Here is a 23,873-nt window from a genome sequence, read left to right as displayed (position 1 = left end):
ATGGTCAAACACGTACTAAAAAGTCAACGGTGTCAAATATTTTGAAATGGAGGGACTATATATAGTACTTCCTCCGTCCCAAAATGAAGCCATTTTTGAGGTTGGCACGGGTATTAAGAAAGTAGGTGAGAATGATTGGAGGAAGTGTGTGATTGGTTGAAAAGAGAAAGTAGGTGAAGAAGAATGGTTGTGATTGGTTGAGAGGAGGAGGTAGGTGAAGAAATAGTTCATTTTGGAACAAGACACTTGCTAAAAATAGCTATATTTTGGGACGGAGGGAGTATAGGTATAGCCAACACGCTTAGTTACTTGGACGTGCTGCGACGTGCATGCAGCTGTGTCACGCACGCGTGTCGCAAATAGTAGGATGCGGTTGCTTTGTTTGCATCCCTCGCGTGTCGCATACAAGAAACGGTGAGAAAACTCTCGATATCCTTTCTTTCAATATTTGGTACCCATAGGCATAGCTTGTTCCACAGCTCACCCCACATCATCACTATATATGTATTAACCGTCAGATTTTGAGCAGATGGACCCGATTTTTTCACAATCAAACTAAATCCTGGTCGAATCTTTCCGATCCCTATCTGACTATCGCCCATACGTTCAGCTTTCCATCTCCCTGCCACACATAACAAAAAGTTGAGTAATTAATAGATGGCAATGGAAGTACAAGTGAGCAGTCCACCCCACTACATATAAATAGGGATAAAAGCGGATCGAATACGATCGGAAACTGCTCTGTCATATTCGTTTTCATAATTTTTTCGAAATCGAAATCGGAATCAGAAATCTGGATATGAAAACGGAATCGAATATTATCGAATACAAATACGGAGCGAATACGAAGCGAAACGAATACGGTGACGAATATTATATTAATCAGAATATAAAAACCCCTCACTACTAACAAACGATTTTTGCTATTGTGTTTCTAAATTATGCTCTATCATGTTATTATGTTTTTACTGCTATTATTTTGGCCATTTTTTCTTATGACTTTGTTTTATCAATTAAAAATTTGAATTTTAAAACTTCAAATAATATTTTGAAGCAGTAAATAATTTCAGCTGAAAAGTCATGAACATAAAAGTTGTACAACTCATCAAGACATACAACTTTTATTTTGATCATTTCTTAATCCGACAAAGTGATAGTAACATTGTTCATAAAATTTACATCTCTCTCTTATATTTTATAAAACCAAATGAGAGATATGCAAATGAGAGATATGCAAATTTTATGAACAATATTACTATCACTTTACCGGATGAAGAAATGATCAAAATAAAAGTTATAGATCTTGTTGAGTTATACAACTTGAAGTTGATGACTTTTTCAGTTGAAATGATTTAGTATTTGAAAATATTGTTTGAAGTTGTCATACTTTTAAATTTAAATTCAAACTGTTCAAACAAAGTCATATAGAAAAATGATCAAAATAAAAGTTATAGATCTTGATAAGAATACAACTTTGTTTTTGACAATTTTTCCATTTGAAATCAGTTACTACCCAAAAATATTATTTGAATTTCTTATATTTTAAAATTCAAATTTTATATAGTTCAATCAAACTCGGATGGAGAAATGAGTTCTACAACTTTGTTTTTGACAACTTTTTCATATGAGTTCATTTAGTATCATAAAATTCAAATCGAAATTCATTTTTGCCAAGAAGTTTGATTTGCCTCTTCTTTGGGTTGGGCTGTATTATGGGCCTTATGTGTAAGTCGGATATCCGATGGAAAATACCCGATAATATCTGACGGATATCTGATTTCCGATGGATATCACCTATATCTCTACTACTTTAAAATTCCGTAGTGGTGACAGTGACTCCAACCCTGACGGACACGCACCATTCTATCCGTACAATCACCAGATCCAACGGCCAGATCGATCCCTTCGCTCTCCTCCTCCTCCGCCCGCTCCCCCACCCCAACCCACAGGGTTGTTGGATCACAGGATCAAACGGTCCAGATTACGTCGCGTATCCCCTCGGTTACGGATCGCCTCCCCCTCCGCCACTCGCACCTCGACCCCTCCCCCACCTTCTTTGCGCTCTTTCCCCTTCACCTCCGTTGCGCATCGCCTCTTCCGCCCTCGCCGATCTGCATAGCCACCGCCACCTCGCAGGCCTTCAGTCTTTGCCGCCGGCCACCGCTCCGTCTCCCTCCCCTCTCATAGCCACCTTCGCCTCGCAGTTGCCTCAAGTTTCATCAATCACATATCACTGTCGCACTGCCATCTCAAGTCCCTCCCGATGCAAGCGCCGCCGACCTCAAATCGATAGGAACGCCGCCAACAACCCTCTCTTCACCATCGATCTGGCCTCACAAGGTGGCGGGAGCTCGAGTGACGGTGGCTGAGATTGGAAGGGGAGGGAGGAGTGGCGCCACAGCTCTCCCCGGTGGCCCATCGTCCTCTCCTCCATCTCCTCTCCGCTGCCTTCGCGCTTTCCCACGCACCTGCTCACGCCACCTCCATTCCATCGGCGCCGCAGCACTCACCGACGTGCATCCACCCCCTGAGACCCCGCTCCTAGCCGTTGCCCATCTTCTCCTCAAGGCCACCGTCCGGCAGGTCCACGAGGCCGTTCTGGAGTGCGAGCTCATTCCTACCTAGCGCCGCGAGACATTATTCATGCAATACTGGTTGCCCCACGTATCCTCCTACACCATTAAGCCAAGGTGAGAGGTACGACGACCTTTCACAGAAATTCGATGACCTCAACTAGCGTAAGTGTTCCCTCTCTTGGTGCAGTACTTGCTGTTCGGATCAATCCATGCAACTGAAAACAATCTTGATCTGAGGCCTAAACCAGTGCGGCTGATTATGCAGAACTCGACTAATATATTGTTGTCATTTCTATGTAGAGGAAATTTGAGGTATTAGAATTCAGAATCGTAATGCAGACCACCAGGGAAATGATGTGGGATTTGTCATCCCATAGGTAACCTTTATGATTTACCATGTTACAAAGTTAAACCGAAATGATAATGCAAAGTAGCTCCGTGTTTATTCTATTGCTTCAGCCTTCAGGGTCATGGAAACGATTCTAAGGTTGGGTACTATGGGAGAGAAGGATAGTTGATTGTCACGCCCAGAAATTCATAAGTAATTTCCGAACTAATTTGTGCATTAAGACCCTCGTCCAGGACTTAACCGAGGTACACAAACTGACAATTTAATATACAGATTCATCAAAATAACTAAAGCAAATAAATACTTACATAAGAGGCACTTAGTCCTTACCATGAAGAAAACTGCAGCGGAAAAATAAAACCTAGCGAAGCTTCAGCTCCACTCCCACAGGCAGCTCAACTGGGATCTAAACCAAAGGTCTTCTCCTTCTGGATCCTTTTTCTTCAACTGAGGTTTGATGATTATTGCAAGGTGAGTACATGGAATACTCCGCAAGCCACACAGCAAGTATGCAAGTGCACAAGGATACCAAAGGATGGCATAATATAGGGTTCATTTGCGAAAGCAGTATTTAGCAAAGATTTAAAAATTTGTAAAACAGTAGAGTAATTAATCATCAATATTAATCAACACTGAACAGCACACCCATGCTGCTCAGGCCCAACCAAACCTGAACAACCAACCCCGGTCGTACAGATCAAACCTCCAAACCAGGAATTATCCATTCTAAACCAGGAGTCAAATTAATTATCACATTGTTATCATTAATGAGTAGTGTGGGACTAATCACGAAAAACATTGTTAGACCCGCCCATAACCGCGGGCACGGCTATTCGAATAGTTTTACTCTGGCCAGAGATGTACCACTGTACCCACAAGACACGATTCCACACATGTTGCCATGCCCCGAAGTACCACCACGGCACTGCAAATGGGGAAATCGTGACAATACCCTTTGCCCAACACAACTCACCACAGTGCACCATTCCTGGATCATAATCACCCCCTCAAAAACCAGAGGCATGGATTCCCCAGCGACCCCCACGGACCTCTCGCCGCTTCTCAGTCTGGCACCCCGTAATGAACCAGGCTATACAAAAGGTAAAGCTGTTGCCCACGCTGGCATGTTGTTGGCACGGTTAATATTTTACAACAGTAGCTCGCGAACCGGTCCTTAATTGTCATGAGCACGACCTTCAAAACCATGTGCTCACAACCCACCATATATCATATTTTAATTATCAATTAATTATCATAACACGATTAACCATCGTGAGCTACCATTAAATATAACCATAAGTAATAGTGAAGCATAATTTATCCCATTAATGAGCTAATGTTTCTAAGCACGGCTAAGCAACTATAAATAACATCTAGCTGAACCAATCCGATATATAAGGTCGATGCTAGTCAAATTATAACCCATAGGAAAATAAAGCCATCTTCGGCCATAATTAAATGAGAAAGGTTCACCACCCGATGACATTCTAAAATAATGCATAACTTGAAATAAAACATTAGCTTTAAACGGATTCAACATGCTTGCCTTGCGAAAAAGCGTCTTCAATTCGTCTTCAGGAACTTCTCCAACGAACGAACGATCCTCCGAAACAACGGAAAACTAAACCTATAACACTAATAAAAACCAAATGAACAGTACAATTAAAGTTCATAAATAGGTAGAGCTTGAATTTAGATGAATTATGGGACTTGAACGACCTCATTCCGAGTTCGTATGAGTTAGATATGAATTTTACAAGATTTAATTCCAATTAAACCTATTAAAGAAAAGACTAATCCAAATTGATTAAACAATTTACAGATGATTTATAGCTGAGACAAAAGATTAAAACATCCTCCGAAAATAGATTAGATCGTAGGTAACATATATTAAAAAGGAATAATATGTCATTGAAAAGAGATAACAAAATTTATATTGATTTTGCAATGGCTTGAGATGATGTGGATGTCAGCGATAACATCATCACCGGCGGATGGCTCTGGATAGCAACGAGGACTGAACGGCGACGCTCCGACGATAAGGGGACAGCTCCGGGAGAGAGAAGACGCGACGACGAACTCACCAATGGTGACGGCGACGAAAAACGGCAACGGGAGATGGCCGGCGACGACAAATGATGACACAACGGTGGAAAGCGAGAGCACTAAAGCGAAGAGGAGAACAAGACAGTCCTTACCCACAGTTGCATGATGATGGGCGACGAACGGCAGCCGGCGACGAGCTTCGAGCGGCGGCGAGATCGGGACGACTGTGACGGCGGCTTTACGGCGAACACTGGTGGAGAAGAAGGGGTTAGGGAAAAATTCGGGAAAAAGGAGGAAACGGAAGAGGAGGTCGAGGGGCTGCTATTTATAGCCGGAAGAGGGAGAGGTCGGCTCGGGAACGGATGGAATCGGCGACGGATTAGTTAGGATTCGCCGGAAAAACGGAGCTCGAAACCGCGTCGAATTCACGCAATATACAACGGTATTTAAAGGGGTTTCTTAGGGATAAGATAGAGGAGATTGAGGGGAATCCGTTTTTGCAACCAATTTTGGAAACGGAGCACGGGATGCACCGGATCGAGCGGAGGATGCGGCGTCGGCTTCACGGTCACGGGACGGGAGAGATGCTGGAGGAGGAAGATGGCACTGTAGCCTAGTGGGCCCCAGGGGTCAGAGAGAAAGAAGGAGGAGGGAGCTAATGCAGACTTCGGCCAAGGGAGAGGCACGGGCTGCGGAAGGGAGAAGGGAGAGAGAGGAGTGGGCAGGATTCAGCCCAGACTGAGGAAGAGAATTTAATTAACTTTTTAATTTAAATAATTGCTGAAATGATCTTTCATTTATTAAAAATAATTCCAATACTCAAATAATTCTGAAAAAAATCCAGAGAATACTTGGGCATACAAAGTATTCAATAAAATTTTATCTAGATCAAGTTTATGTTCAATTTTTTCATAGATTTTATTCACACACTTGCTTTAATTATTAAATAAATTCTAAAAATTCCTTTTTCACAACAATTTATAATTTAACAATTTTCAGGGTGTGACATTGATAGAGGGGAACGACAGTGAATTTTACACTCTGCTACTAATAATTTCTGGGATGCTGTTAATTTAAGATGTGCTTTCTCAAACATCCACAGCGAAGCGGTGTGTTGCGGGGATGGCATGGAGGATTTGAGTTGGGCGGAGAGGTGACGTGGAGAACAGGGGGAGGGCAGTGGCGGCGCAGCACGGGCTTCGGCCAAGCGGCTTGGGCGGGGATGTGGTGTCTTGGAGCAATGGGGGAGGGCAGGAAGGGGCGGCAAGGCGTTGTGGGAGGCTGTCAATGCCATGGCTAGGTTGCAGACTTGCGGTGATGGTGGTGGCAGCAGATGCGGAGAAAAACCAGGAAGCGAGAGGGGGAGTTGCTTTGCATTGTGATGGGCGTAGATGCAAAGAGAAAGCACATGTTTGCCTGTTATCCGAACCATTGGATTTGGCGATCAAACTATCCATATTACGTGTGTCTGTCAGGATTGGAGTCACTACCGCCACTACGATTTTTTTTAAGTAGTAAATGAAAGCCTTATGTCTCAATTGACAGAGGGATTAATCTGAGAGGCTTATTCTTCTAAAAAAATCACCTACTTTTTGGCTAATAAACAATGGATTTTGCATTTAGTTAGGCATGACCTATCTAAATGGATTTTGGTTTGGTTTTTTTATTCCTCTCACCTAATTTTGTAATTTAAGGCAATATTTGTGAGCATTGAGAATAGTTGAAGTTTGAATATATGCCTAATGAGAAAGTGTATTACACCTCCAGGATTTTGTATCTGTTAATTGTTAGCTTCATATGCTGTTAAGCCTGTCCTGGTAGTGTATCTATGAGTTTTTTACTTTGATGCGAAACGGTTTTTCTGATGTTTGCACGTTTCTTCCCCTAGGAGGATGATATGCTTCCTACTCAAATCGCTATTCAGTTGACTAATGAGTATGAATTTTTCCCGCTTCTCATTTAACTTGACAGTCTTCTTGATTTGATAACCATATTTTACACTTTCTCCTTTCAATAGCTGGATTATTGCAGCGGCACAATTCATAAATGACATATTATCCTATTCGGGATATTTCTGTCTGTAAGTGCTAAGTTGACAGGTGAATGCAAAGTTCAATTCAGTGCAGTGAAGAACCTGCCAACATATCAAGGGCGAGGGCAGGGGAAGGGTGCTGAGTGCTTCGACACATTTGCGCTTCCAGGTAAAATTTGTTGCTTTTTATTCTTTAATTGCACCTTTTGTTTTTCAAAGGAAGAAAATTCAGTGTTTTCCTTTCATGAACTGGATTGTGCCATCTTATGGTGTTTGTGTAATAAGCATTCTTATATTTGGACCAAAATATGCAGTGCTGTGTTCATCTGTGCACTGTAGTATGTCATTGTCAGATCTTCCTTCAAAGTGGATGGGAGCTATCTGTGCAGATAGGTTGACAAAAAAATGCATGCCCATGTTCAGATTTCATAATCAATACATGTGCAAGTTTCAGACTATTAAAGTTCAGAATGATTTATGCATGACATCACACATTACTAGCTTAATTTATCTCAAAACGCAGGCCTGCACAAGCCCAAGTTTTAGCTCCAAACTATCAAACTGCAAAATTTTCAAATTCATGTGTTTGTCAAAACATAGGCCTGCACAATACATTCATTTTTATTTAAATGTTCCAATAATTGCTTTAAGGTGACAAATTTTGGTTATTTTGGCTATCGTGCTTCCAAAGTTCTTCATGTGGCTTCTCATCTCATTTCATTTTGGCAGGCTTTAGATCACTCTAGCGTGTGGCCTTGGTGTACTAGCCACTTGCCAGGAAAAGGAGTTGATGGATTATGTGGGGGTATGGGAGTGGGAGCTTATGGCACGAGCTGGAGACATGGAGAGAGATTAGCAGGTTCATTAGAAGTGAAATTGTAGCAGAGATTTCTTGATGGAAATTTGACATTGATCAGAACTATTTATATGCAAATTATGCGGCAACATTTTTCTCAGTTTACATAGAAGCTTGTGTTAACATTCTCGTCTGCATAGAAGCTTGCATGGTCCATAACACTATGGGTAGCGTTTTTCTCAGTTTAATAGAAATTTTAGTGGTTTTATCTTCACTCTTTAAAGCCAAAGAAAAAAAATATTTCCTTCTGGTGGTGAAATCCCATCTTTTTTTGGCTCTAAGTGAATAAATGCTTCTTTAAATCATGAAAATTGAAAGATGAACTAATGGTTATTGTTATTTTATTTTTTACCCGTTGCAACGCACGGGCACTCTACTAGTCATATTCGTTTTCATATCCCAAAAAAATATCCGAATTCGAAAATTTCCGGATATATCCGACCGAAACTATCCGAATCCGAAAAAAGGTCCGGTTGGACGAAAATTATCTGAATCACTTTCAACCCTACATATAAGCATGTCACGGCCTGATAAATCCATCCCAAGTTAAAAATCACTTTCTAAAAGTTATAATAAAAAATAGTAAAAGTCTAAAAGAAATTCAAATACTAAAATACGTCCAAGAAAAAATCTAATTGAGATTGAAGTATTTTAATTAAGTTCTGCATGCTCTAAATTGGTCCCTCAATTTTTAATTGAGTTTCAAGAGCACCCTAAATAATCTTAAATCAACAACTACCAATTGCAGGATTAATTAAAATGAGAAAACCAAAAACTATTTTCCCATAAAGCAGTATGTTGATGACACTTCACTGTTTATGCAAGCCTCAGCCCCTCACCTAATAGCTCTCAAAGCTCTTGTTCAGACAGTTTCTTCATCCACAACGTTAAAGGTGAATTTTGCAAAGTCTGGTATGATTCCACTCAATCTAGATGAACATAATGCTCTTTTGTTGGCCTCAACTTATGGTTGTTCTCTTTTGTTGGCCTCAACTTATGGTTGTTCTCTGATCTCTCTTCCATTCACATACTTAGGCATCCCTCTCAGTGCTTCAAAGCCAAAAGTGATTGATTTCTCTCCTCTCACAGACCAAATTGAAAGGAGAATATGGTTGCCACTTTCACTTCACTTTCCCATGGGGATAAATTGACTCTTATACTATGCATACTTACTACAAGTGCTCTTTGTTATTTTCTTATGTTGTCATTGATAATACAAGTGCTCTTTGTTATTTTCTTATGTTGTCATTGATAATATAGATAGGGCTCGTAGGCATTTTCTTTGGAAGGGTAAAGATCTTACAATTGGACTAGGGTATTACCTCTCCTTAAGGGCCTTAACCAGTATAATCCACATGTTATTATTGTGCACCCCATAAGTATTATTGTCGATCACTACAATCTACAAGTAAATACCAAAGGAGATTACAAATACTTATGTAAAAGAAGTATCCATCGAGGTACAAGATCATGAATACGACAACTACGGCGCTCCTCTAGGACTCTCCCAAAGATAGGCAAATATCTCCAGAACATCCTGAAGTGAAATCCGATATTTGGGGCACTCCTTTTGGAGCTTCCCTTGACACTCTTCTTATATTCTAACTCTGCTAGAGAGTAGCCTAAATGTGTTAGTGAGTTGTACTCCACTTGTTTTGTTTATTGAGAGTGAGAGCTTCTCCTCATTTTATAGAGGCTAACGACAGTTGTAGGTTAGTGGTTAAGGCAGTTAACACCCTTAACCGTCATTGGGGACAGATGGGGAGTTGCCACATGGAAGCTGATGGTTAGGAGTGCAGTTGGTGGTTCGGTCGAACCATATCCACCACATCTGGCCACCGTACTTCGCTATGAGACTGGCAGGTAGACCCCTATGGCAGTGTACGGTGAATAGACTTTAGTTGTGTCAATTTTGCACTAATTTGTGGGTCTTCCAATCCGTGTACTCACGTCTAATTGGCCGGAGGTTATTTCATCGCTTTTCGTCCATAATTCACCTGTATATAAATATTCACCAACTCTTACCACTAAATATTTTTACCTCCGTTTCCTTCCTCCTAATCATCATGATCCTCTCCCTCCCCTTCCGTTCTCCTCATTTCTCCCCTTTTTCTCTTGTTTCCACCTTTTTTTCTTCCTAATTTATCTCCTTATAAATATATTAGTTTTGAAATTATCAATGTTTAAGTTCATTCCATCTAGAGTGAAAAAAAACTTTCACTAATTGAATAATCAACATTTCTATCTTTGGTCGATGAGAGTATCTTTTTAACAATATATAGCAAAATACTGATGCTTGATGATATGGAAAGTTGTACATAAGAATTCTTCTGTGATGGCGCATGAAGTGGGCGCAACTGGATTGACTTGTTTTTGCTATTATTTTGTTTGTTGTGTTTCAGTTTATCATTTAAACTGCAAGAGTTTATCAATCGTGACAATTGCATTCACCTATTACAACACACAAGCATTTTTGCTAGTGCACAATAAAAACTAAAACTACCATAAATTAAAGAAAATGAATGTTCAAATTTTACTCCTAGATTTAACTACGAATAGAGGTTTACTCGAGGTAAAAGTTTTAATCATGTTTATGTGGACGACATTTATGGTTAAGACCCTATGATATTTTTAGGTTTGCACTATATATTCCCTCTTATCATAGTTCCTTTCCTCTATCAAAATAACAAGTAGGTCCACCCTCTGTTATTGAAAATAATTTTCATGGAATAGTTAAATCTCTAAATGGAAAATTCTTGGGTGTATAAATATATATATTCTTACATTTACTCCAAATCTTATAAATACTCGAGTATAGGGGCTACCCTACAACATTTCTTACAGAGAAGGCTCAATATACTTTACACATTATTAATATCAGCTAAGTTATTTTCAATATATATTGATTTTCTAGAATTTCACACGCTAGCTCACCAGCATATATGTTATTTTTTCCTAAATAAGAGTTATGATTAATTTGAAATCACTTATAGAATACATTTATAGTCGTTGTATATTCCGTTTAAGCACATGTAATATATAAGATAATATATTTCATTTACATCAGATACTGCTTATTTTCCTGGATAAGCTTATCAACCACTATGTCGTATGCCTTTTCGGTAGGATGGAAGCTATCCCAGAAAATATAATCATAAACATTTGGACATGCACTGTGATATTTAATGAATATAGCAGCATTTAGCACTGTGTTGCCGCAGCATCCATCAGATGTATCCTTGAAACCTGCATAAAAAATCATCATGATGTTCAGTGTAATTAAATATATTTGACTCACAGAAAACCCATTACCAAAGTCTAGTTGCTCTATCACATGCAAGCTACGTATACACAAAAAACTGTCTCTAGTGGTTTAAATTTAATCATGCTTGCTTGTGCAAGCTGCGAGTCTTTGCCAATTTATGCAAGTTGAGTTGAACATATCTTCGAAGTTAGTGTTCACTACTTAAAAAACACTTTTTTAGATAGCCCCTTTTTTTTCAGGTGGGCTAAAAGAAAACTTGTATGTAAAAGGATTTGGACGATGTCCAGTAAAGAGTAAAGAGTCGTATGTGAAAATCTATTTTGCAGATCTATACGTGAAAATATGTTTATTTTCGTAGACATGCCTATATATTAAGAGGTCAGGGTTGTACGGTGATAGTATATAAATGGAGTAAAAGTCTTTTGTATACATGCTCTTAATCATACATATGTGCCAAGTATACACTCGTTTTGATCAATACATTTGGTCGGTCATGATTAGATTTTTTTTAATCGGCGGTTATATAGTAGGTTAATTACACATCTAGTATATGTGTATATTATTATAAATATAGTATGCAAAATCTAATTTGTGTGCGTGCATAGATTAGTCTTATGGTGCGACGCCTGCCGAAGTTGTCCGATTAATGCTATCATGTACGCGTGGTGTATGAATGCATACTTTTGGTGCGAGAGTTCAGTGGAAATATACCTAACTTATATATTTCAAACCATATATTACCTAACTTATATACCTAACTTATATATTTCAGATCCGTTGAACTCCACTCAAAATATATGACGAAATGAGTATAATATTAAATATTTTAAAATATTTAGAAGTAATTTACTTAAATGCTAGAAGTAACTGAATTCTAAAATGGAAGTAACTTTTTATAGCATTATAAGTAATTACATATATGTGTTAACAGAAAGATCTTCGTATGTAATGTGTAGATTCACAAGTAAATACATAATATTTTTTATTCGAGGTAAGCCATATATATAGAGAGAGAGGGAGATTTTTGTTTTTCGATAAAAGCAATTTATTTCATCTAGGAAGTGATTCTTTAGAAAATAGATGTAACTATTCACAGTATTAGAAGTAACTATTGATATTCGAAGTAACTTTTTGCACTGTGTCAGAAGGAACTGCACTGCTGGAGGGAAGTAACTTAACTAAAAATTAATGTAACTCTTCATGGTATTAAAAGTGACTACACTGCTAGAAGAAACTAACCCTTCATGCTACTAAAGGTAACTATGTTGCTAGAGGCAAGTAACTCATCGTGGTATTCGAAGTAAAAACACTGCTAAAAGAGTTAAAATCAAAAATAAATTTTAAATAATCTGAATATATTTAATATTGTACTCGTTCGTCACATATATTTTAAATAGAGTACGATGGCTCAATAAGATTAAAAAAATATACAGTTATAAAGATATAAGCCATAAAAGGTTTTAAAAATACTAGTGCAATAGTGCTAGACGATGTAGCATATAAACTGCATGGTGCTAACAGGTGGATGCACAAGTTACGTGTGAGGGAGAAGACGCGGTATTTCTATTTTTGGAAAGTGTTGCGCTTATCGTTATCGTGTCTAATATAGTTGTAGTAGTATGTTTTTTTAGATCTCATTGTTTATCTAAAATGAAAAGAATAACTAAAGAGAATTTACAAACTTACCATAATAACCAGGATTGTGGATCAGGTCGAGCAAATTGTAGTATATGTCAAAATAAACAACCCTTAAACCATCAATATTATGTTCGACATTTAGTCGATCGATTTCCTGCTTCATTCTAGTATTAAATAATTCTGATGCTTGATTTCGTAATGGTTCGCATTCTCTTGATGGACCAGTTCTCTGTGAGGGACAACAACCAAGTGGTGGAACACCAACGAACCCAATCATCTTAGCACCCATCTCATTCATTGTCTGTACAAGAGATAGGTTTAGTGTGAAAGAATGAAAATAAATGGATCATCCCATGAAATAATCTACAATGTAAAAATGCCAATATTTATTATCTAAAATATGTACCTATAACGATATTATTTTATAAAATGATGGCATTATTTTTTTTAAATAACTCAATGCATACAATGATCTGGTGACAAGTAGCCCAATCTAGCTAGCTTGCAAGTTTGTAAAACATGTTGAAAACGACGAACTAAAGTAATTTCCTAATGGTGAGAATTTCCATTTGTTAACTTGCTAAATTAAATTGTTTCTATTAATAAGATGAAAACCTAGTGACAACGAGATGGTTGAAATATAACATGTCAAGTAATTCTAATAACACCAACTCGAGAACAAGTAATAAAAACGCGTGTATATCACTCGTTCTTTTTAACTGAAAATGAGTTTATATCACTCATGGAAGTAATAACACAACAATGTTTATTTGCTAGGGATAGAAAATACGAAATACCACCTCCACTCTCAAAGAGATGTTATTGGACTTTCCGGTTTTAAACTTTGCCTACTCTTTTTTAGCAATAAATTAATAACAACATATACAAATAATGCTACATTATAGAATTGTGTGATGTATTTTTCGTAAATACGAGGAAAGAATTATTGGGCCTTTTTAATCCATTTGAAGGATTCAAGTAATAGTCAACTATACGAATTATTAAAAGCAGAGGGAGATGAAGATATTCTTACACATTCTGCTGATCACAGAAATATATGGGATATTTAAACGTTGCAGTGCTTACATTACAACTGAAATAAATGGTAATTTTCCATGTAATCAAAATGGCTTAAAAATAATATGGATGAAAAATAGAATAACTATTTACCAGAGTAAAGTTAACTGCGTTAGAGACAACAAAGTCCACGTAGCCAGGAATGTCATATTGATGCCGCCTCACAGGAAGCGTAAAATAATTGTTGAGCAAGTCATTTGCTCCCATGACAGTAAAGAAAACTGCTTCTGAGAGAATACGTGTCATTGCCTCCTCTCCGATCAAAGATGTAAGCTTCTGCTTGTAGTCACTGAATAAATTGAGTTGTCCTGAACTCGATATGGCAGTCTGCATGATCATAACAAAATATTACATATGCACATGTATACATCAATTGGTATTTCACAATTAACGAAATGTCTTTTTTTATGGTGCATTATGAGGAAATATAAATTTGTTTCGAAGTATTTTCTGAGAGTTTTGAGCTAATAACAAAACTATACCGATATAGAAGTGAGGGGATCATATCCACTGCCTCCTGAGGCAAAGGCCACACCAGTAAGTAGGTCATTTAGTTCAAGGTCCTGATCTTTGTAAGCTGGCAATAGCTCTTTAATGCCCAACTTAGAAGCTGTATGATAACAAATATTGAAGTCATATATACAACATATAGCATGGTTATTTTTTATACGGTAATAAACTCATTCTGTTCTGACTTAATCTTAATCAATGATTAATCCAGTAAAAAAAATATACGGACAAAGAAAAAAAAGACATAACTACAATCCTGATTTGCTAACCATGTAACACAAAACAATCTGATATTGTAATTATACGGTATCGTTAGAAATCAAAGTATGTTATATTTTGGAATGACCGAATATGTAATAATTGTAAAGAACTTGTATGTTTGTTGCTCATCTTTCTTCAGATGGACCCTTTAATTTTTTTTATTCTTGCATGACGCTTCTAAAAAAAATTGCAAGTTGTCTTGTTCGTAGCCGATTGCAGTTAGGCTAATCTAGGATGTATGATGACACATAGAGGGCGGTTTTAAAATGACTAATGAGTGAATTGCACTTTTGGTGACCTTTTCTTACCAAAGTTATGGTTTGGCTCGACCACCCTTCACTCAACCCACTAGGAAATTTTACCACCACAATTCTCTTATATATCCACATCTAAGTTATCCTCTGTCAACGAACCACATCTAGGCATAACTGATTTCAGAAGAGGGCAGCGACAATGAGGTCACCTTTGAAGCTCGAGGGCGAGCCTCGGCGGAGGGCTTGGTGAAGGCGACTGCGGCGAAGGAGAAGGGTAGGGGTGTCAGTGATGGTGAAGGGGAGGAGTAGCCTCATACTGCCTGAGCTAGTGGTGACACGACGAAGAGGAGGAACGTAACTAGCGGCCGCGGGGAAGCCCTTGGTTGGCGGTGACAATGCTGGCCTTGCGCCACTCCAGGCCCGATGCGAGGGCTGTGCTAACTGGTGGCAATGGTAGCTGCGACGATGACCAGCTGCTGTGAGGAGGTGAGCAAGGAGGGCTGCTGCTGCTGCTACAAGTGCCTTCATCCGTGTGGGGAGAATAAATATGTTCGAACCCGATCTGGCCTGCTTCTGATGTTTATGTATGCTTGTGAATCTGGGTTGGATTTGTGAATACAAATTATTATGGAACAACTTGATTTGTTTCATTTTCCAATCATGTGAATTGTTCTCTCTCTAATTTGTGTCTTGATCTATGGATATGGGTTTGGCAACTGTCATTCATAAGGCAGCTGCATACATTGTTTTTTTTTTGTTGAAAATATTTTTTCCAGTCGGTTGGCTTCATATAGTTGCCTGTAAAAAATAATTTTCTCACGTAGTCCGCTTAACCATAGCCTGCTGTAACTATAAAAATCAACTTTTGTGACCTATCTGGGAAGATCGTCGATTTTTCAAAGCCTTTAGTCACAGGTGGAGTGCCTGGTCACGTAAAAGATGTGTTCCATAGCAGTGTGTATCATTTATAGCTACCAAGTCCTTTCCATTATTTTTTTTAATCCTAGTGTAGTTCAATGACATCATCGTGGCAAATCATATAATGAACATTATTTTAATTGTAGACATATAATAATTTTTAGGGATAATCTACTCCATGTCACTGAGTTTGTCTCAGTTCAATAATTTGCCATAGATATTGATGTTTTCTATAATATACCGACGGCTTCATCAATTGGTCTCCAATATACCATTGGACTGACTATTTTCAAAGACACCCAAAATACCCTTAAAAATGTACCACGTCAACAATCGATTTATCTCAGTAGAAGTTTGAAAAACTACGTATTTTAGTGTAGCCTTCTTACACAACCTGGAAGTTTGTATATAACTTTCAAGTTTTCTTGGTATTTTTTATTTAAATTTTTTTGGCTTATGATAGTGAAATTGCTTACACAAAAGATAACAACACAAAAATATTTTTTTTACCATATGAAAGATGATCTATGCTACTTTAAGAGGATCTAGTGGGGGAATAGTGAATTTGTCACCTTATAGCTACTCCTATTGTAAATTTTAGAAATCACCCCCTGAGCTTCTTTATATTAATAACAATCAATCTAAGGATATCGATGCATAGAATCAAATTAAGGTAAATGTTTTCCATAGCAACACGACAGGTGGAACATTTCATGAAAAATAAATTTTATCTGTAGCAAAGCACATGCATTTAGCTAGTTTACATTAAAAAACAAAAGCACACAAAAACTTATACACAAACTTCCATGTAGTATAAAGATAATGTATAAAAAGGCATATTTTTTTCAAACCTTCTTATAAGGGTATTTTAGGTATTTTTGAAAGAAATGCAATACAATGGCATATTGTAGAACAATTTAGTAAAGTCGTAGTATATTACGGAAATTGACAATGTCAATGGCAAATCATTGAACCAGGATAAACTCAGTGATGAATTTTTACTTCTTATGTACTAAAAATTTATAACATCTTTTCGCGATAAATCTTTTCATATGCACGCCATAATATTTTTATGTTCTTCATTAATGTACGCAACTATTATAATACACTTCTATGCTAAGAGATTCTTTGCAACAAAGGAAAACTAGATGAATTTTTGATGATTTGATACCTATGAATTTCTTTTTTACTATATGATCCTTTGGAGCAAAGGAATCTCTCTCTCAAATTTCTTTGAAATTCCTGTGAAATGGGCTATTTCATATGAATTTTGGACATGAGGTTCTACCTCATGTTTAATTTTCTCTTTCGTTGACACAAATTTATGTGTTATCCAAACTATAATTATGTAACCTTCCTTTGATTTTATAGGAATTCAATGAGTAATGACACTCTATTACTGCATTTTAGTGTTCATTTACTAAGGGGGTGTTTGGATCCGGGGACTAAACTTTAGTCCCTGTCATATCAGATGAATTTGGAGTATTAAATATAGACTACTTATAAAACTAATTATATAAATGAGAGCTAATTCGCGTGACAAATTTTTTAAGCCTAATTAATCCATAATTAGCGCATGTTTACTGTAGCATCACATAGGCTAATCATGAATTAGTTAGACTTAATAGATTCGTCTCGCGAATTAGTCCAGGATTATAGAATGGGTTTTATCAATAGTTTAAATTTAATATTTATAATTAGTGTCTAAACATCCGATGTGATAGGAACTAAAAAGTTTTTTAGTTCCATCTAAACAGAGCCTAAGGTGCTCTAAAAGGTTTATTACAGGATTGGCTACAAAGCCAAACGTTCTGACAAGTAAATTAATCATGCCACAAGCCCACAACTAGGCGAAATACATTATAGCCCTGTTGTCCGAGAACTATTCATAAGTTTAATGGTGACCAGTAGGGTAGTTGGAATGTGGTTTGCATTAAGGTCGCAGGAGAAAAATATCACACTATGGACCGACGGCATGCATCCAAATGAACTTAAGAATATATTTAATTATATGAAACTATCAGACTGCATTGTTTTCAAATAATTTGTTGTTATTCTGAAATTATAAAATAGCAATTCGAAAATTTTCTTATGCGAGGAATAGAAATTCAAAATTTGAAAGTTCTAACTTGAAGTTTTGAGGTTGTAGTTTGAAAATTTTCAAAGTACAGTAATTAAATTTCAGCATAACTTAATTAATTTGGGAGAATATTGAATTTTAAACAAAGTTAGGAATACTTTTACAAAAAATATTATATTCTAAAATATTCAAAATTCTCACAAGTAGGAATACCCTCATTGGGAACCAACACATGTAAGAGCGATATCAATATGATGTTGTGTTAATTTTGTAAAAAAAATGCACAATTTACACAACATCATCTGGGTAAAAAAAAATGCAGAAGCATTTAAATTTGATCGATAACGGTATTGACCTAACTGCAACTGTAATTGTTCTGAATAGAGATATTTAATTTAACTGAAAAATGGTTAAAACGAGTTGTAAGATACAACTCTTGATAGCAAAATTTGGAGTACGACTTCAACAGATGGTGGAAGCAAAACTTCGTCAAGAATATAAATCCAGCTGTATTGAATTTCAAAAAGTGCGTGAAACTTAAACCGACCGATGCGTTGATCCAACTTAGTTACTAATTTAATCCGTTCATCCGGCAAATAAAAAATACTTTTGGAGCATAAACCGTGGATGAGACAACCGGCCGACCAATCTAATGACAATGTGTTGACCTACCGCCCTGTTTAGATCCGGAGGGCTATTTAGGAGTATTAAACGTAGATTACTGACAAAACCCATTCCATAACCCCTAGGCTAGTTTTGCGAGACGAATCTAACGAGGTATATTAATCCATAATTTGCTACAGTGATGCTACAGTAATCAGCCGCTAATTATGGATTAATATACATCATTAGATTTGTCTCGCAAAATAACCTAGGGGTTATGGAATCGGTTTTGTCGGTAATCTACGTTTAATACTCCTAAATAGCAAGATTTCGGAGGGCTATTTAATAACCCGGAGGATCCAAACAAAGCCGCGTCAAGCTAGCATGCGGCATCGCTCATTCCATTATGGCCCACGGTGAGCAAACTAACTGTGTCGCTTGGTGCGTGTAATTAATTGTGTTGCATAGGGCGTGTGGTGCAAACCAATTAAGAGGTACTTCATCCGTCCCAAAATACAAGCATTTTTAGTATACTGTAAAATCAAATATTTTTAACTTTAACTATTAGTAGTAAAAAAATAAAAAAGATCAATCATATAAAATTGATGTTATTAGATTTATTATTAAACAAACTATCATAATATGTAACTCTTTTTATTTAAAATATCATATTTTTATAGATATTGGTGGTCAAAATAGCATATCAAAAACTGTATGCAAGTTTAAAAATGCTTATATTTTGGGACGGAGGGAGTACTCTATCTCTATCTCAAAAACATACTCCTACTTAAAAACAGAATTAGAGAATAATAATTAATTGTGTTACATAGTGCAAACCATAGGACGTGGAGTACTCCTTAAATAAACATGCTGTAAACCGAAGCTACACAAAATGATGGTGCTACGACTATTTAGTGTCAAAATAAGCCCGAACACGCTGTCACAGCTTATATACTTTCTCTGTTGCAAATAAGTGTAGCCCCACACAGTTTAAATTAATAGAGCTGTTCTTATTTTGGAACAGAGGAAATAGCTAAAAATAGAGCAATTAAGTGCAGTTACTTAATTAGCAGAAAGTATCCAGAGAGTGCATCGTCTATAGGAAGGAGTACTCCCTCCATAAAAAAAAAATTCAAAGACCAATAGATAAATATTTGTTCGGAGCTATTCTCGGAAATTAATTTAGGAGTACGTGTGTACGTGCGTAGTAGTACCTATCAAGTCACCGGGGACCTTGCCGTTGGAGAATCTGCCGGTGGCGACCCCGCCGGGGAAATCCTGCCCGTACGGCGGGAAGTCGGCTCTCGCCTCCGTTAGTTGCCCGTTGTTGTTCCCTGGATCCACGATCGAGTCGCCGAACATGAAGATCGCCTTGAACCGGCTCCTCACCTGTGCCTCACTGATGCCTGGTGCAACCCCGGCCACCACCACCACCAAAACCCCCAGCAGCTGCAGCTGCTGCAGCAGGACCAAGCTTCTACCGCGGCAGCGGCGACGCAAGTGGCCGGCGGCGCAGAGGCCCTGCAGCTGCTCCCAGCAAGACGCCATTGGTCTCTCTGCCTGGACCAGCGGAATGTGCGTTCTCCTGCCGCCACAGCACTGAATATATAGTACAGTTTTCTTTAGCTCTTGCCAGTCAGTATAGTACTCCTCTGCAACTACGGGCCAGAGCTAGCTAATACTGCTTCTACTATCAATTGGCATGATACGGTGGTTGTCAGTTAAGTTCATTCATTGCAGTGCATGGGATAGAATGCACATGGCACCATGAACCCGATCAACGTTTTAGAGACAGGCAAAAGCACGGGCGCACGAGAGACCCGCTGGCCCTCGTCAATTTGATGTGTCCAGCCCAGAATCTCACCAGTTGTGCACTTGTGCTACGTACACGGTATAAATAGATTAGGACGTGTGTGTACCAATGGAAGAACCGATCGAAACAGACTCGATCTAGCTAGCAGACGCACTAAAATTAATATTGTACAGTTACATCCATATGTTTTGTACTGTGTCTAAGGCTGTGTTATTCCCCCATCTTTTTCAACTCACCTTCTTCATTTCCATGTGCACGTTTTTCAAATTGCTAACTGGTGTGTTTTTTTAAAAAAGGTTTACGTAAGAAAGTTGTTTTAAAAATCATATTAATCAATTTTTTTTAAAAAAATAATAAATTACTTAATTAATCATAAGAAAATGTGTTGCTTTATTTTGCGTGCGGGAAAGGTGAGTTCCCAATCTCACCTCCTAAACACACCCTAAGAAGGACCGTCAAGTTGACCCAAATTAATATTCTAGACACTGATGGATCAAGAAGAAAATAACGAGGGGTTTCAGTAAACTTGAGAAAGCTATATATATCTCTTCTTCGTATGTATATTCTGTATGTGCATGTGATAAAAAGTTTTATTGGGGATTTTATGGTGGTCCTATTGTCAGCCGTGGAGGCTTGAGCTTTCGTCGCCCTCATTCTAGATTTGCCCCTGCTAGGCAGCGATAGGTTTGTAGTGTAAACTAGCTGCATGATGGCATTATAAATTGTTAGTGAAGTAGTAGATGCCAAATCGGATGGTAATAAATATGATTTGGGAGTCGCCACAAATAGTCGATCAATTGTCAACCTCATGGAGAATAAAGCTGATGAGCGGTAATTGTCGACCCGGACGAGCCAAATCATGGGCGTCATGAATGCACGCCGAGTACACTGCTACAGCTCGTCTCGCCTATAGAATGAGAATCACTATGATGGGCAAGCAGCATCAGCAGCAACAGAAGATGGAGCCAGTACTTACAGTTGTTGCACTAGCAAGAGGGCTCCACTTCTACGAAAATCATCTTTCGTGGCGGTCAGTTTGGGTTTTCGCTGGCGGAATTTGGAGCCGCCACAAAGCAAAGGCTAGTGAAAAATCAAGATTTTCGCTAGCGGTTATTGGCCGCCAGTATTTTTCGCTGGCGGTCGTCTTAAGACAGCCGCCAGCAAAGATCCATTTTCGCTGGCGGCTGGCTTAAGACGACCGCAAAGATCCATTTTTGCTGGCGGCTGGCTTAAGACGACCGCCAGCGAAAATGTAGTTTCGCTAGTGGGTTACACTGAGCCAGCCACAAGAGAAAATACTAGCCATTCATAATAAATTCAACAGATTCATTCACAAATCACAAATTAACATATCCATTCACAAATCACAATAAAATACCAAAAAAAAACATTCCATCCATTGTTCTCTCAAAAAAATCCATCCGCCTCACCACCGCCCAGTCCGTCGCTGCGCCAGATCTGAGAGAGGGAGAGGGCAAGGGGAGGAGCGGGGGAGTGGGGGAGAGAGACCTGGGACCTTGCCGTCGCCAGATCAGCCGCCCACACGCCTCCTCGTCGCCACCCACGCCTGAGCTCGCCGCTCCTCCTCGGCCTCCCCGCCGCCGTCGCCGACCGAGCAGCACCGATGTGTGAGCCCCATCGCCAAGCATCACCGCCGCTGGCGGCTCCTTCTGCCATCGCCATCGCAGTCTTCGTCGTCGATGCCGTGCCCCCGGACGACCGCCTCCTTTACCGCAGCCAGCCGTTGCCCCTTCCCCGCTGCTGCCGTCGCCCCCAGATCTGGCCGCCGTCGCCCTTTGCCGCAGCCGGCCACCACGGGGGAGACGAAGAGCCCGCCGCCGGACCATCGCCCGCCACCGCTGCCAGCCGCCGTCCACCCCACCGCTGCCATCGCCCTTCCTTGCCACTGCCGTCGCCCCTAGATCTGCCACAGCCAGCCGCCGCTGGGGAGAGGTGGGAGGGAGAAGGCTAGGAGGAGGTGGGAGGGAGGTTGGGGAGAGGTGGGAGGGAGAAAGCCGGAGAGGAGGGGGAGCCGAGGAGACGGAGCATGGATTTTTAATAGCGTGGAGCGTTGGGGGGGGGGAGAGGCGGTGCATTTTTAATAGCGGTGAAACATATATTTTTTGTAGTGGTGCTCTTCCTGGTCCGCCACCTAAAATCAGGTTTTCTGTGGCGGACACTTAAGAGGTCCACTACGAAAAATAGAGTTTCTTTTATGACGGATCTCTTAGTGTGCCCGTCAGCAAAAATCGGTTTTCGTTGGCGGTCCGTAACCCCCCCTCGTTATATTTTTGTTGGCGGTTTGTACGTATTGCCGCCAGCGAAAATTATAGGGTAACGCTATGAAAAATCGTTCTTCTAGTTGTCCTCAATCCAAAACAATAACTTCTACTTATCCAACACAATAAATTCGGTCTACTTATCGGCAAATACTACTGTATATATGTTGGTAATTTTTTTTTGACAAGAAGACAATCATGACTGGGACACATAAACAGGCTAGCCAGCTCAACCTAGCTCAAGATGAGTTTTGATAGATTAAACCGGCTAGCAGGGCCGATTTAGATGAAACAGGCGGTAACACTCGTCTCATGGGCGAACGGAAAGTGTACGGGACAAAACTACAAAAGGATTTCGCACTCTCACAGTGAAGGCGGACGATTTACAGCACAAATTGACAAAGATGGACGAACTTGGCTAAAACTAGGCGAAAAGTAGATGCAATATTGAAAAGGTGATTCAATTGGCTAAATTGTGCTGAGAGTAGATTATACCTCCGATTGAACTGACCTTGTCCCTAATATAGGGGTTGGTCTACTTAGAGTCCAACTGGTCCCCCTCTACATACCTTCCGGAACAAGGAAACCCAAGACCCGACAATATGTAGTGGAGTCGGGGTCAGACTTTGCCGGTCTGACCGCCCACACACCGTCGGTCAAACTGGTCCATAAGCAGCGGTCTAACCTGCTTCGTGAACAATTTAAAAATAAAAAAATAGCGTAATTGTTTGTACCTTGTGGTGTAGCTTTAGGTTGTGTTGGGTAATAAGAGTTGGGAACTCACCCCAAGCATGCACAATGGAACGATGAATTAGCACATGACCAATTCAATATTAGTGAAAACATTTACAAATTGATTAATATGAATTTTGAAAACAACTTTTCAATATATCTATTCACAAAAATGCATGGTTTACTAGTTAGGGAACACATGCGCGTGAAAAAGAAGGGAGCATAAGTTGGGAAAATGTAGTATGTGTTAACAACAAAATTTTGCTGCCATCTTTTCACATCAACGGTATGTAACATTGCCTTAAGCTTAAGATCGCCCATAGCAACATCTTAATTTAAGTTTATCTTCTAATATAAAGAATTGTACTATAAATATTAATTTATTGTTTAAGGTTACCTTTACGAGGAAAGTGAAGATGCACTTAAAGCGGGTACATTAGTCCTGCATAAACGGGCTATAAAAGTTAACACGTCATTTCTATACTATGACAGAGGAAAGAGAGTGCTAGGAAAGAGAAAAACTCACCGCCACACCTTGAGCACGTTATGTGCAACCCGTGGCGGCACCCGGAGACGCGTCGTCG

General features: G+C 39.1%; 1 protein-coding gene and 1 long non-coding RNA gene across 3 annotated transcripts; both read right to left on the bottom strand.

Annotated features, from left to right (window-relative positions):
* Nucleotides 1-415: 415 nt before the first annotated feature.
* LOC107281327 (uncharacterized) lies at nt 416-5,579 on the bottom strand. The gene is made up of 4 exons (XR_001546622.2): nt 5,124-5,579; nt 4,472-4,560; nt 3,256-3,372; nt 416-622 (listed from the first exon to the last, which is right to left on the bottom strand). It is a non-coding gene; the product is annotated as an uncharacterized lncRNA (long non-coding RNA).
* Nucleotides 5,580-10,831: 5,252 nt separating this feature from the next.
* Nucleotides 10,832-20,322, bottom strand: LOC4340980 (GDSL esterase/lipase EXL1). Of its 2 annotated transcripts, none has more exons than XM_015787067.3 (5): nt 19,680-20,322; nt 14,322-14,449; nt 13,933-14,166; nt 12,811-13,063; nt 10,832-11,105 (listed from the first exon to the last, which is right to left on the bottom strand). In XM_015787067.3, exons 1-5 carry the CDS (start codon nt 20,011-20,013, stop codon nt 10,918-10,920), a joined length of 1,137 nt encoding a protein of 378 aa, XP_015642553.1. In that variant the 5' UTR covers nt 20,014-20,322; the 3' UTR covers nt 10,832-10,917. The 2 variants fall into 2 exon arrangements, with proteins under 2 accessions (XP_015642553.1, XP_025881754.1); XM_026025969.2 differs by lacking the exon at nt 19,680-20,322 and adding an exon at nt 15,074-17,627.
* Nucleotides 20,323-23,873: the final 3,551 nt, after the last annotated feature.

The sequence above is a fragment of the Oryza sativa genome, chromosome 6 (assembly GCF_034140825.1).
Source record: "Oryza sativa Japonica Group chromosome 6, ASM3414082v1".
Lineage (NCBI taxonomy): Eukaryota > Viridiplantae > Streptophyta > Magnoliopsida > Poales > Poaceae > Oryza > Oryza sativa.
Note: the sequence above shows the minus strand (reverse complement) of the source record. Positions and strands in the feature narration are given on the sequence as shown.

Coding starts and splice junctions, on each gene's coding strand:
- LOC4340980 (XM_026025969.2), bottom strand. CDS start 15,515: ATGAAACAAATCAAGTTGTTCCATAATAATTTGTATTCACAAATCCAA. Junction 14,167..14,321: donor ATCCCCTCACTTCTATATCG/GTATAGTTTTGT, acceptor ATGATCATGCAG/ACTGCCATATCGAGTTCAGG. Junction 13,064..13,932: donor ACGCAGTTAACTTTACTCTG/GTAAATAGTTAT, acceptor TCTCTTGTACAG/ACAATGAATGAGATGGGTGC.